The sequence below is a fragment of the Thrips palmi genome, unplaced genomic scaffold, assembly GCF_012932325.1.
Source record: "Thrips palmi isolate BJ-2018 unplaced genomic scaffold, TpBJ-2018v1 HiC_scaffold_17, whole genome shotgun sequence".
Lineage (NCBI taxonomy): Eukaryota > Metazoa > Arthropoda > Insecta > Thysanoptera > Thripidae > Thrips > Thrips palmi.
The window spans coordinates 12766107-12780061 of NW_023144626.1; the positions used below are offsets into that span (position 1 = coordinate 12766107).

Below are 13955 nucleotides of genomic sequence, written 5' to 3' on the forward strand. Positions count from 1 at the left end.
GGCAAGGGATGCAGCTATCAAGTGGTTTTAACTTGCTGCTTTCTATCATCACCTTGACATTTCGACTATTGCTGGCTTGACTAGAGGGCTAATGTTCATTTTAATACAAGGTAGGTGTACGCCAGACCGTGTCTGGTCGTAACAGGCTTCGCGATGCTGCGCTAGTTTCGACCATCCACGCCTGGCGTATACACCTACTTAGCCTGCGGCGCTAACCTGCCTTCGGCAGACTGCTTTCCTAGGCAGACCGTAGAAATGGGCGTGATCCCCTCAAATAATAGCATTTGGTCATCAAAATCTACACCAATGGGATTCAACTTTCGGTTGGGGGTCCGAACGGGTTCTATTTTCGTCATCAGCAGCCTCCAAAACATAAGAAACGATCTGAAACTTGACAAAAAGTTGAAAGTACCTAAAAAGTTATCTTTTTTCTGCCGTTTTTTAAGTTTTTTTTGGCTAATATGACCGAATGGATTGAGATACAAAGCTGAATTTTGGTGTGTGGCGAGCCAAGGACATACCTAATAACCCTGCAAAATCTCAGCCGGATTGGCCGAGCCGTTCAGGGTGGGGAACCATGACCACTTTTTTTGTGCCTCCCTCTACTCCACCGTGAGGTTCGAAAAGTTAAGTTTCCAGCATGAGGGGATTCATTGGACCTCCAAGGACCTCTTCCACCCATTGGAACTTGTCTGCAATGCACGGCAGGCTCACAGAACACTTTAGAAAATAAAACGCAAAGTAGTCACCTATGGGGTACCATGACCATAGTAATTTTTTGGCCCAAATAAGTGTACTTTCTACCAGTATTCTCATTGAAATTGTTTATATCGCTGTCCTTACCATCAGGCCAGTCAACTTAACTAAAAAACACTGTAAAAACCTTAGAAGTATCAAACGTTCTAAGTTGCCTTAAAATGAACGGTTTAAAACAGTTAACGCTCTAAGGCTTTCAAATTTCACATCCAAAGCTATGACATGTGTTAACATTTTATGTTTGTCTTGCTAAGACGAATCCAAATTCGTATGCAGATTTCAATTTGGTAAATTTTAAGAAAATTATCGCGGTTACTACACTGCAAACAAGTGAATTAAATGCTGTTTCTCATAATGCCAGAGCCATCTTGGTGCAAAGTAGCCACGGATCGCCTGCGCGGCCAACTTTTGCGGTTTGGAGCTCATTTAGTGCAAGAGAAACTACCATTTCAAGTCTCAGTTTCAGAACCATTCTTAATCATCCTGGTGATTCACGATTTGTGATAAAACTATCTATTCTGCAGCAATTATTCAACCTTTATACAATTTCAGAAGCAAACAGCAAATTTTCGACGAAAATAAATCATTATCAGACCAAAATATGAGAAAAAACACTCAAATATGTATGGTCATGGTGCCCCACTAAAAAGTGGTCATGGCTCCCCACAATGCAGTTTACGACTCTAAGGCTCCCCGAGCAAGTAGAAAGCTACTTAGAATTAAATGTGATGTTGGATATTTTGCCGGAGAGCCGACATTTTGAGAAAAACTTAAGACATCGAACTTTTCTCCTCAAATGTGAGAGTGAGAAAAAAATCTCAGATTTGAAAAACGCCCAATTTAGCCAAAACGCTGTAACAAAAATTTTGGCGAGGTGCTATGGTCGTACCCTTGAAGCTAGAAGGTAGGGCTCTGGCTGAAAATATTTAGAATTCTATTCTCTCGAAAGTCCGGTCGACCGCTTGCCGTCGGCAATGTAGTTCCGGAGAGCGAGGGGGGTGGTCATGGTGCCCCTGGTCATGGTGTCCCAGTGGTCATGGTGCCCCACCCTCCCTTAGTTTTGACGTCTCTGATTTGCTGAAAGTGAGAATTATCCCATTAAGTTTCTCTGATAATTGGGTGCTACAGTTATGGCAATGGTATTTATAGTAAAGGCCTTGTACTACCTTCCTAAAAACATGAGCCCTAAGGTATTCCCAAACGTTTGAGTGGGTGTTTTGATCACGGAAATTACGTTATCACGGAAGTTACAAAGTGTGAAAGTCGGCTTAAACGGCTGACTTGGGCCGGCTGTGGCTTATAAGTCGTTCCGGGGTCAAATGATACTCTAAGCCCGACATTTAAGCGGAAAATTTTTTCACCTAGTGCTGCTGCAACATTGGGTAAAGGGTGCCACGGAAGTTACACGTAATTGTTGATACACGCTATTTTTTAATGCTCTAGCCCGCTTTGAGACTGTGTAAAGCATCTTAGATTTTCGCGACCCAAGCAATTATATCCCAGGGACTCAAATTTGATGGGTTATGTCATGGAAAGTTAAAAGTTTAGCTTGGGGAGAGTCCAGAGTGCTTTTTCGAAATTTGTGTAGTGAAATTGAATATGCGGTGGATATTTTTCGTTGCAGCATAAGTACCTTTGAAAGAAGTCTGGCGTATTGGTCTTCAGTTGAATTCAGCTTGAGACATGCCAGGCTTCGAATCACCATCGTCAGTGGCAGCATTTTCGAACCACACCGCCATACTGGGGGTGGAAAGTTCGAGTATGTTCTCTAGGTACAATCACGGAAGTTACATTTAGGGTATTCCAAACGCTAGGTAGACCGACCAATCCAACGCACGTGAACTTTTCGAAATGTGTGCCTTTAGTGGGTAATGGCCCTCCCTAACATCAGAAACAAACCACATGTCGATATCTGCGCTCGTTTGGGCACAGGAGTCAGAAGAAACGAAACTGCCCCGAAACGTGAGAGAATCGCTCTGCGCATTGTTCGAAATCGAATCGAATCTGCGTAGTTTCGATTCGATTCGCTCACGGAATCGACGGTTCGATACCGAAACATTCGAAAAATGGAATCAACGCGTTTCGTCTTCGAATCAACCGTCCTTCGACCTGCCAATTGGATTTTCGCGCCTCTCCATGCCTGTTGAGTTTCTCATAAGGGGGCAGTAGCGTCATTTGCACGTACTTTTGACGATTTTCGAACCTCCTGTTTGGACGTTAATAGAAAGGTAAGTATGAATGCCAGAGACAAACGACAGGTAACATCTTAAAGAGGAAAGTTTATACAACATTTTCAAAACAAAATATTTTGTTTTAGCATTGAATTAGGATGTTTTCTGTTCTATGCAAAAATGGTCTGCAAAATTACATGGTGTCACTGCGCGCACGATTGCAGCCAAAGTTTTTAACTTTTTACCAATCGGTAAAATGCATCTGAAAAAGCATGAAATTGCCCATAAAATGACCCTTGGGATTGAGCTCAAAATGTGAAAGAGCTAAGCACTAATGTTACGTTTTGGTCCCGTTCACACAGAATCTACCAAATTATGTGACAAACATATTTCGCGGGACACCCTGGTTTTAGGTAGAGCAAATGCAATTTTTATTGAAAAAGAGATGAAGGTGTGTTCGCCAGTTTGGTCTCTTTCATTTAGGAACTCGGTACACTGAGTGGCGTGTGATTTGACTGTACAGCTTCGTCAGCAGCTCCATTCGCTCGGGATACAAATTTCGCCTGACGGTCAGTTCGTCGCCGAATTCCAGGTATACGTCCTTGCCCCGGGCCTGGCGCGGCCAGAGGACAGGGGTGTGCTCAGTGACGTTGGGCGTCGGGTTGCTGGAAAAGACCAATCGAAAAGTAGCGTGAAGCTCCAGTCGCAGCTAGAGGCAACATAAGGCACAGGTACCCTTCTTGGAAGAAGGGTAGAAATTAAATATCTGAGATGTAAACAATCTCCCACGAGAAAATAATTAACGCCTGGCTGACGAACGTTCTACTCCCACCTCAATCTTCCTTCAGTCTACGTCACTCCTGATACCTCATTATGAAGGTAGCTTACCGATGGTAGCAGAAATTTGTTATAAAAGCAAGCATCCGTTCCATTCCTGTTCGCCAACGTTTGCCAAGGACTTTGGAGTTTCCTAGGACTCGTGGGTGGAACACGTAGCCAATGTCGTCGCCATGACCTGGTACTGGAAAAAGAAGTGCAAAGATGAGCGAGAAACACAACAGATTGCTCACTCCCACTCCAAAAACACGGTTTAAACGGTTCCTGGTTTTTCCAGAAAGCGCATGGTAGGAACAAAGGTGATTTCCTGGGAAAACTGGGAACCGTTTTAACCGTGAAGTCTTCAAAGCACATTCTTTGTAACTACGAAGAACATAGAGGCATTGTAGCATTGCTTCATTTTACGAACAAATGCATGACGCCTTACAATGGACGTGCGTCGGAATGGACAGGAAGGTAGACAGCACGTTGAAGGCGTCCAGCACGAAATGGTAGCGGTACACCGGGACGTGGCGCGCGTGCCAAGCGGCGCTGATTTCAATACCGTGCAGCAGTGCCTCGTCCCCAAAAATCTGGAACAGAAAGAAACGACCAGTCCTAAAATCGTCGTGAAACATGGAGGTTTGTTCAAACGCGACATTTATCTAAAAAAATTTGCGATATTTTGTAACGGGCCGAGTTAATGCTATCCGCTGAGTCAGGGACTGGAAAACACGATTTCACGTACTCGTTACCTCGTAAGAATGGGGCAGCTGGTGGCAGAATATCGACTTTATAAAGTCATCCGCTACAAACCTGATTTAACGGTTAGGATTGTCTTGGATCTGCTCTAACAGTTAGGATTATTCTATAAAGACGCGTCGATTTGCTCAAAACTATTTATCAAGAATTTTGCCAACTTGCCAAAAGTACTATTCGATGATGTTAAATCATATTTAAAGCAAATTAAAGGAAAATTTGTCACTATTTAACACATTGTATGAACAAGACTTTTATTTTTTTAATGAGTTTTCACCTTATAAGCTTAAAATTAATGGTTTTGAAAAAATATAGTAGGCCACGGATTTTTATTGCTTCGAGGTAAACCTGTACCTTGTGAACAGGGCTGAGCAGACGAAATTTGAATTCTCTCATTCCTCCATGATTTCCACCATTTCCACATGTTTATTTTATGGGCCATAAATTATGGCTCCGAAAATCAGAAGATGTGCAATTTCGGGGTGTACGGCATCTTCCGTCTCCGAAGACGGGAAAATGATGCACCGCTTCCCCCGTAGAATTTGCAGGTAAGTATCTTTCGTTTGTATAACCTATGACAAGTAAACTTTTTTGACCGTAATTTCTCCTTTACAGACTGAAACATTGCGTGACAGTGTCGGGAAATGAAGACTTGTTGAACCTTAGTCCCATTAAGATTCATCAAGACAGATACATCTGCCCTAAGCACTTTACCAACTCTCAGTACTTTGATGGCGAACACCGCTCTTATCTGGGCAGCTGGGCAAAGCCAACTCTGCATCTGCCCGAGCCTCTTACTGAAGAGCCTTCGTGGCCAGATGGTAAGTTTTCCAGCTTTGTGTTTCTTTCTCTATAGGGTCCTTCCTTACTTATCTCTCCTGGTACAGTTCCTGTCATGGCAGGGGCTGCTAACCACGTCTCTAGTTCCAAGGCTAGTCCTCTAACTGGTGCCTCTTCACCACTCAATGGTGCTACTGTTGCTGCTGACCGAGATGATGCTGTGCGTGCTGGTGGCCATTCTGAAGAACCCTTGTGGTTCTCCAATCCAGGCACCAGCATGCCCCCTCATTCCGTGTCAGCAGCAGAATTCACCCCTGAATTCAGTTGTAAATCAGCTGAGGTCTTATCACCATTCGGTAAGTAATTGGCTGAGCGATAGCGAAGCCTGTTACTCCAGTGGGGTTGGATAGTTTTGTCTGTCTGTCTGTCGGTCTGTCTGTCCGCACTACTCCTCCTGAACGGCTCGGCCGATCTCAATGAGATTTTGCAGACTTTTTGGGTATGTCCTTGGCTCGGCACACGCGAAAATTCACTATCCTAGCTCAACTGGTTCAGTTTTTATAGCCGAAAAACACTTAAAAAACGGCGAAAAATCGAGTTTTCTGCAGGCAGATCACCTCTGTCTCGAAGGAGGGGGGGTCTGGGGGGCGGAGCCCCCCAGCCTCGACAAGTAAAAAAGTGACAAGGGTCAAGATCGTGTTATCTGTAGATAAAACAACTCTATTTAGAATGTAGGGGGGTCTGGGGGGCGGAGCCCCCCAGCATTCAACAAGTTAAAAAATAACAGACAGCGGACGAGCCATTGCCTGCCGCAGGCAGGCTAGCGCCGCAGGCCAAGGTAGGTACGCCAGGCGTGGATTGGAGGAACAGGCAGCGAGACATCGCGAAGCCTGTTACGACAAGACGCGGTCTGGCGTAAACCTACCTTGTATTTTTGTTATTTTCATTACAAGGTAGGTTTACGCCAGACCGCGTCTTGTCGTAACAGGCTTCGCGATGTCTCGCTGCCAGTTCCTCCAATCCGCGCCTTGCGTACCTACCTTGGCCTGCGGCGCTAGCCTGCCTTCGGCAGGCCATGGCTTGCCCATCGTCGGTTACTTCTAAATTGTTGCATGCTGGGGGGCTCCGCCCCGCAGCCCCCAGACCCCCCTTCATTCCAGATAGAGTTGCTGCAACCACAGATAACACGATCTCTACCCTTGTTACTTTTCAACTAGCCGGGGCTGGAGGGCTCTGCCCCCCTGACCCCCCTTTCTTCAAGGCTGAAGGCATTTGCCGGCAGAAAACTCGATTTTTCGCCGTTTTTTAGGTGTTTTTCGGCTATAAAAACTGAACCAGTTGAGCTACGATATAGAAATTTCGCGTGTGCCGAGCCAAGGACATACCCAAAAAGTGCGCAAAATCTCAGCCAGATCGCCCGAGCCGTTCAGGAGGAGTAGTGCTGACAGACAGACACACAGACAGACAGACAAAACTATCCAATAGGGTGGATCTTAATTTCTGACCCCCCGTTTTTATTGGCGAAATGGGGTCCCTAGGATAGTAGAAGTTCATTAACGAGTCGCATTTGATCCGGAAAAAATTGTATCAGCTTCAGAGCAGGGCTCAAAACTGGGTCAAAACGCCAAAATTGGTGGTTTTTCACGTATTGCCGCCAAACCAGATGAGATATCAAAACGCCTGAGGTTTGAAAAGATGAGAAATTTAATTACCTTTCCAACGAGCTATGAATCATTGTTGCAGCACAAATATTTCCACTTGAATCATTGCATTTTATGCAGAAAAGTGGGGTCAACACTCTAAATTCTTATAGACTTTTTAAATGCATAAGGACGCATTTTTTATGCATAGTTATGCATGCGCAGAAACGTCCATAAGGTATGTATAAAATTATGCATCACTGTGCACATTTTATGCGTCTTCCTGCATAAAATGTACACAGTGATGCATAATATTATACATAACATATGGACGTATCTGTGCATGCATAACTATGCATTAAAAAGTCCATAAGAATTTAGTGTGAAAAATATCAAAATCAGTCCAATTTCGGTAGGGTGAAGTTCTAAAATTGGCCGAATCGACATCTCTTTCTAGAAATGGATGGGTCTCAACAAGACAAACAACAAGCTAGGGCCCGCCCTTCCGTCGAACCGAGTTGCCAGCTCCGCTTCGCTGCGCCGGCAACTCGGTTCGACAGGGGGCCGGCCCAGCTTGGCCTGCCGGCGGCCTTTTCTCGGGCCTTCGGCCCTCGCATCAGACCCAACTTGGCCAGTCGAAGGCCCGGGCCTTCGGCCCGCTCGCATCACACACACCGTGAGCGGGTAAAGCAAAGTTATCGATGTACCATCGTGACTTAGGCCCGCCCTTCTATTCACAATATGCAATAGTCCTTACACTTTTTACTCCAACTGTCCTTAGAATATGCCCATTTCATTGGTCTCTTCGCCCTCATTCCGAAAATACACATATTTGCCATGCTACTGCAACTCCTTGCAAAAGAGGCACAGCAGGAGCGCAAAACGTGTCCGTCGCACTTTTTCCCATAACTCATGAAGGCGGGCTCCTGGACCCCCCTTCCGACCCCTCGTTGAAGAGGTCTTGCCAAGACCTATCCAAAACTTAAGTAAAAATTTTCAGTCGGTCGACCCCCTTTTTTCATGATCCTGATGTGACTAAAAGACGAAGTCGGGCTCCTGGACCCCCTTTCCGACCCCTCGTTGAAAAGGTCTTGCTGAGACGAATCGAAATCTGCAATAAATTTTTTTAGTCGGTCGACCCCTTTTTTTGAAGATCCTGATCTGGCCAACTTCCCGGGTGGAAGGATCTGCAGTTAAAACTATATGACAAAACAGGAGTTTTTCTGTTGTAAAATGTATTGTTTTAAGTGAAAAAAAATTTAAAAAATCAAGAAGTTAAAAGTAACTTTTAAGAGAAAAAAAATTGTAGTTAAACTGTAGTCAACTGCAGTAAAACTGCAGTTAAACTATGCAAAAACTACCAGTTATTTGGAACAACTATAGTTTCTCCCTCATTTTCGTGCTAGTTAAACTGCAGTCAAACTGCAGTTCAACCTTAGTTTCGAACAACTTAAAAGCCATTTGAAATAACTAGAAAGAGAGTAGTTGGGGTTCAGTTTCCGAAAAGAGAGTGAAAATTCAAAATAGAGCCTCAGCCCTGATTTCATTTTGCCACCTTAGGTGTTTTCAACCTAAGGTGTTCGTGAGTGGAGTCACCTCCTCTCGGAGTTGAACACTCGTAAAATATATTCTTCGCATCGAGGACTGATGCACTTGAGGGCACAGCGATCGGAGCCTAACCAAACTACGACCCGTAGCCGTACGCGAGAGGAAAGTTGTACTCAAAGTTATTTCCCTAATATTCCACCTATCGAGGTCAATCCTTTTGTGGTAGAGTCATAGCATCTCAAATATTTGCCCTGCACAGAGTTTGATCCAAAAATATTCCCCTGATCGGCTGCAAGAACACTTTTAACTCGAAGACGTAAATGATGCGACACTAGCGCCACCTAGCGGATGATGCACTAAGTGTCCATTTTCGCGGTAGTCAATATGCTTTGCTCCAACTTCACTCAACGAAAGTGTTATTTAATACAACTAGCATGTAATATTATGTTTATTTTAAAAAGGGTATATGAAGGACTTAACAGAATTACTTTGATTTAGATTTAATAAAAAAAAATCAAAACTAAGAATTTTTCTACATCTTTTAAACTACAAGCAATTTTAGAGTAATCCTATGTAAAGTTGTAGTCCTCTTCATGACAAACTTGCATTTTATGACCAATTTTAATTTTAAACTGTCAGTATAAAAAATGTAAGCGCAAAATATTTTGGACCTTTGCGACAAGTCAGTTTACGTAAACTTGTCGCAGACTTAAGGTTACTTTGTCTCTTTAGGGAGGCTAACTTTAAAAAAGGGGAAACTTGCATAAATTTTTAAACAGCGAACAACTATACCATATAAAGTAAAGCCAACTGTATTAGCTATAAACCATAAACGTTTGCTTTTAACCTGATACTTTTTTTAAAGGGAGACGACAAAAAATTCAACGTAAACCTCAACTGCTTTAAAAGCAATGAAGCAGCCACTGTAATTTTGAGTTCCCCTAGTGGTATGTAACTTTTACTTGATACAACTAGAAGATTGCATAAGAAGTATGGAAACGTACTAGTTTTGAGACATAACTATCAACGTTAGTATGTCGATAAGAGAATATGTTTAAAATATATACTAAGTACGGATACATACTAGATGAGAGACAGTTTTTGAATATTTATTTTCAGCAGTCGCTTTACTTCCAGAAATGGATATTAAGTAAATTGTAACTGAAACTTAAACTGAACCTCCAACTGAACTTCAAATCAACACTAAAACTACATTGTGAACTGACAGAAAACTACAATTTCAACTGCAAAGTGGAATTGTAATTAGTCTTCAGTTTCTTTTTAAAACTAACTTTAGTTCGGGAACTGCAGTTTTGGTACTGTAGTTGAAACTACAGTTTAACTAAAGATCCTTCCACCCGGGTTGTAAAAGCGGCCGATGGGGTCGGGACCAGGTCCATTCATCTTGTCTCGTCGCCCCGATTCCAAAAATACCCCTATGTGCCCTGCTAGCACCAATAATGGCGGAAATCCCCCTCCCGCTCATGTAAACCATGATGCACCTGCAGCAGCCCTTGTGCGACCCGGACGGGATTTGCACCACCGGATTAGTTGTTTGGACGGTACTCCTGAAGTACCCTCCAAATCTGGTTACTCTAGCTCAACTCCTTCCTTGTACACAGACGCCAACAACAACAACAACAACAACAACAACACACAGACACAAAGGCAAATGCATAGGCCCTCCCCCTATTTTTTGAATAGAAGGGCGGGCCAAAAAATGTCAACACATGCCATGGGCTAAGATGCGAAATGAAGCAGTAATTTAGCCTCAAAAGTGCCAAAAATCATCCTTTTTCCATCAAAAGGGCCAGCCGGCTGGCCGGAACTTGACCAAACTCGGTTTCCAGGTGAGCCGGGACCACCTTAACTCAAATCTGAAAGGAAAAGTCCCGGACTCCCAGCAGGTTCGTGACCAAAGCTCCTTAGACCCCGAAAAAATCACGCTAAATGTCCTTTTTGGTGGAAAAACGAAGATTTTTGGCACTTTTGAGGCTAAAATACTGCTTCATTTCGCATCTTAGCCTATAACATGTGTTGACATTTTTTGTTTGTCTTGTTGAGACCCATCCATTTCTTTGAAGAGATGTCGATTCGGCCAATTTTAGAACTCCACCCTACCGAAATTGGACTGATTTTAATATTTTTGACCCCACTTTTCGGCATAAAATGCAATGATTCAAGTGGAAATATTTGTGCTGCAACAATGACTCATAGCTCGTTGGAAAGGTAATTAAATTCCGCATCTTTTCAGACCTCAGGCGTTTTGATATTTCATCTGGTTCGGCGGCAATACTTGAAAAACCACCAACTTAGGCGTTTTGACCCAGTTTTGAGCCCTCCCCTAAAGCTGATACAATTTTTTACGGATCAAATGCAACTCGTTAACGATCTTCTACTATCCTAGGGACCCCATTTCGCCAATAAAACCGGGGGTCAGAATTTAAGATCCACCCTACTATCCAACCCCACTGGAGTAACAGGCTTCGCTATCGCTCAGCCAATTACTTACCGAATGGTGATAAGACCTTTCAATAACCTTTCAAATAAAACTTTTCAACCCCACCTGAGTAACGGGCTTCGCTATCGCTCAGCCAAATTAGTATACTCGGTAATTTTTTAGGCACGAAGTAGCCTTATAGTATCCCCCAGGATTCAGCCTCGCTGGGATTTGATCGCGTGGCCCCTTATGCAAGTCGAAACCTCTCAGTACGATTTTGATGAGATTTTGCAGACTGGTAGAATTCTGAGACGTGATTTCAATTCTGGAATATGGTTGAAATCTTTGCGATAAATTTTGAGAAAATTGCCGTCAAAATCACTGTTCCCATAGCAAAGCTCGACTCGTCAACGAAAAGGGAAGAGAGAGGGGGGAGCCGAGCCAAACCCAACCAATAGCATGGCTCCTTTTCGCTTGTGTACAGGTTACCCCAAAAACGGTCGCTTCTTTAAAAAAGGACGTTCGAATAAAAAAACTTTCCGCGACTGTGATAGAACAGATGTAACGCACAAGAGGGTTTTTTGGACGCAGTCTTTTCATTGGCACTGCCTGATGAAAATTTTTAATGGGAATGTCTTTGCTCATGCGCGGAACATTACACAGTCATACCAACATGGAAACCTACACTCATTGTGAGTTTTGTGTTTTATTTTCAATGTGTATTTTCTACCACAAAATTAATCTGTTTAAATTATGACATTATATCTGAATATATTTTGAGGACACATGTTGAAGAAAAGATTTAAAAATATTGAAAAAATAGAACAATTTTTTCATTTGTCAACTCTTTACTGAATCAACAAAACAAAATTATACTTCTTAGCTCTGTCTTAGCTCTAGTTTTTGTTTGATGGTTCTTTTCATTCAGTTAGCACGATGACCACATCGCTCCACCTCGCGACTTTCAGTGCTCATGTTCCTCGAACAAGACTCATCTGCGATTCGAAACCATCCCTCCTGAGTTTATAAAGTTTGTCAAACCAACCGTCGTGGTGTTGTTACGTTGTGAATGAGAACTATTACACAGAATTGAAGAAAACACGACTAGAGAACCGCCTTTTGAAACAAGCCAAACAATTCAACGTCAGCAACAATGGCGGGGCAGTTTGAACGCGCGACTACTCGCACTGTCAGAAAATTCCGAAACAAAATTTAAAAATCATGGAGTTTTTCCGAAACTTCTGCATGGAGCTCTCCATAAATGCAAATTCTGGGCTTTCTCCGAAAAATTTCGGAATTTTGAACAAAATTGCATGCTGCACTATCACAAAAACACGAAAAAAAGGTTTGCAACCAGTTTAAAATTGAGGGAAGGGTGAACCCCTACTTTTTGAGCTCAGTTTTCATAATATAAAGGGAAAGCTACAGGATATAAGTCAAATGAGCTCGAATGAGGTTGTCCCCTCTTTGACCATTTCAGACCAAAAAAAAGCTTCAGCGAAGTACTCTTTAATATATTTGAGAAAAGACTTCCATTTTACCTCCTATCTGGACCCAAGGAATGCTCCGAAGAACATCTATATAAGCGCTGAGAAAATCTCTCCGAAAAAAATGGAAAATGAATGGAGTCTCCATGAACGTGATTATAGGGTTTTTCTCCATAAAATTTCGGAGCTAATTTCTAACAGTCGTGTTTTCGGCTTCGCTATTTTCGCAAGGGCGCAGTTGCCGAGAAGATTGTTGCCAACCCGCGAAAATTAATTTACTGCCTCCTTTCCCCCACGAACATTTTAATAATGATTGACTTCAAAGATGTTCCACTGTGGAATACATTAGCATTGGAATTTTTCGAATTTTACGGCATTTTGAGTTCTTTTTGTTGCCAAGTTTAAATTTTGACGGGTGGCACATCGACCACACTGGTACCACTGCCATTCGTACCCAAACCACCCCCTATCCCTTTTACACAACTTTTTTCCTTTCTCCACACTCCTACACAATAACCATATTGACTTCGTGACTCCTAGGATTTCTTGAAATCGTATTTTTTAAAATTTGCTTTTGGGTAGGGGCTGCAATATGGGAAGTTTTAGCCCTAAATTTGATTTTTATACTCCTTACTTTTCAATTTTCTGGAAGGCAAACGACTTCGTGAGGAGGATGAGGAGGCTCCAGATCTAGATTTGAAGCACTTGGAGCCCCCTGCTAAAGTTGTCGTCTGTGAAGTGGTGGAGGCTAGAAGACGTAAGAAGTGCTCACTCAATTTTTTTTCTTCTACTTTGGTCCTTACCTATTTTTCAACTTTTTTCCTTTGCATGATTATAGGATCAACTGAAACTTTAGGAGCACGTGATCGTTCTCACACTCCTAAATCCAGGATGAGTCAGAAGAAGCTTGCCTCTATGAGTGGGGTCAATCCCTCCTCCATGTCAGATGATGCAAAGAAAATTGTCAGAACAGCATTTCAGTATAGGCGTATGGTCATGAATATAAAAAGCCAACTGACAAAAACTCAGAAGGCAAACGCCTCTTTGCTTATTCTGTGAAAAAGAAAATTTATTGACATGGTTGATGAGATGACTGTCTCTCCTCGACTTCGAAAGATGCTGAAAGCAGAGCCCTAGAAGTTTTACATAGTTCCTGCAGGTTTTGGTGTGCTGGCTGATCACGAAAACGACTTCCAATTTCATGCCAGACCTTTACTTTTCCCAAAATTTTTAAGTCGAGTTTTACATAGTTTCCTGCAGTTTTTGGTGTGCTGATCACGAAAATGACTTCTAATTTCATCCCAGACCTTCACTTTTCCCAAAATTTTCAAGTCGAGTTTTACATAGTTTCCTGCAGTTTTTGGGGTGCTGATCACGAAAATGACTTCCAATTTCATCCCAGACCTTCACTTTTCCCAAAATTTTCGAGTCGAGTTTTCCATACTTTCCTGCAGTTTTTGGTGTGCTGATCACGAAAATGACTTCCAATTTCATCCCAGACCTTTTCTTTTCCAAAAAATTTACCAATTTGTGACCAAAATTTCAAAGTTGAGTTTCC

At 42.7% G+C, this 13955-nt stretch overlaps 1 protein-coding gene across 1 annotated transcript; it reads left to right on the forward strand.

Annotated features, from left to right (window-relative positions):
- The first annotated feature begins 4926 nt into the window (after positions 1-4926).
- Positions 4927-13456, forward strand: LOC117643337. The gene is made up of 5 exons (XM_034382183.1): positions 4927-5050; positions 5118-5323; positions 5390-5638; positions 13050-13154; positions 13236-13456. Exons 1-5 carry the CDS (start codon positions 4950-4952, stop codon positions 13454-13456), a joined length of 882 nt encoding a protein of 293 aa, XP_034238074.1. The 5' UTR covers positions 4927-4949.
- Positions 13457-13955: the final 499 nt, after the last annotated feature.

Coding starts and splice junctions, on each gene's coding strand:
- LOC117643337 (XM_034382183.1), top strand. CDS start 4,950: ATGGCTCCGAAAATCAGAAGATGTGCAATTTCGGGGTGTACGGCATCT. Junction 5,051..5,117: donor TTCCCCCGTAGAATTTGCAG/GTAAGTATCTTT, acceptor TCTCCTTTACAG/ACTGAAACATTGCGTGACAG. Junction 5,324..5,389: donor AGAGCCTTCGTGGCCAGATG/GTAAGTTTTCCA, acceptor CTCCTGGTACAG/TTCCTGTCATGGCAGGGGCT.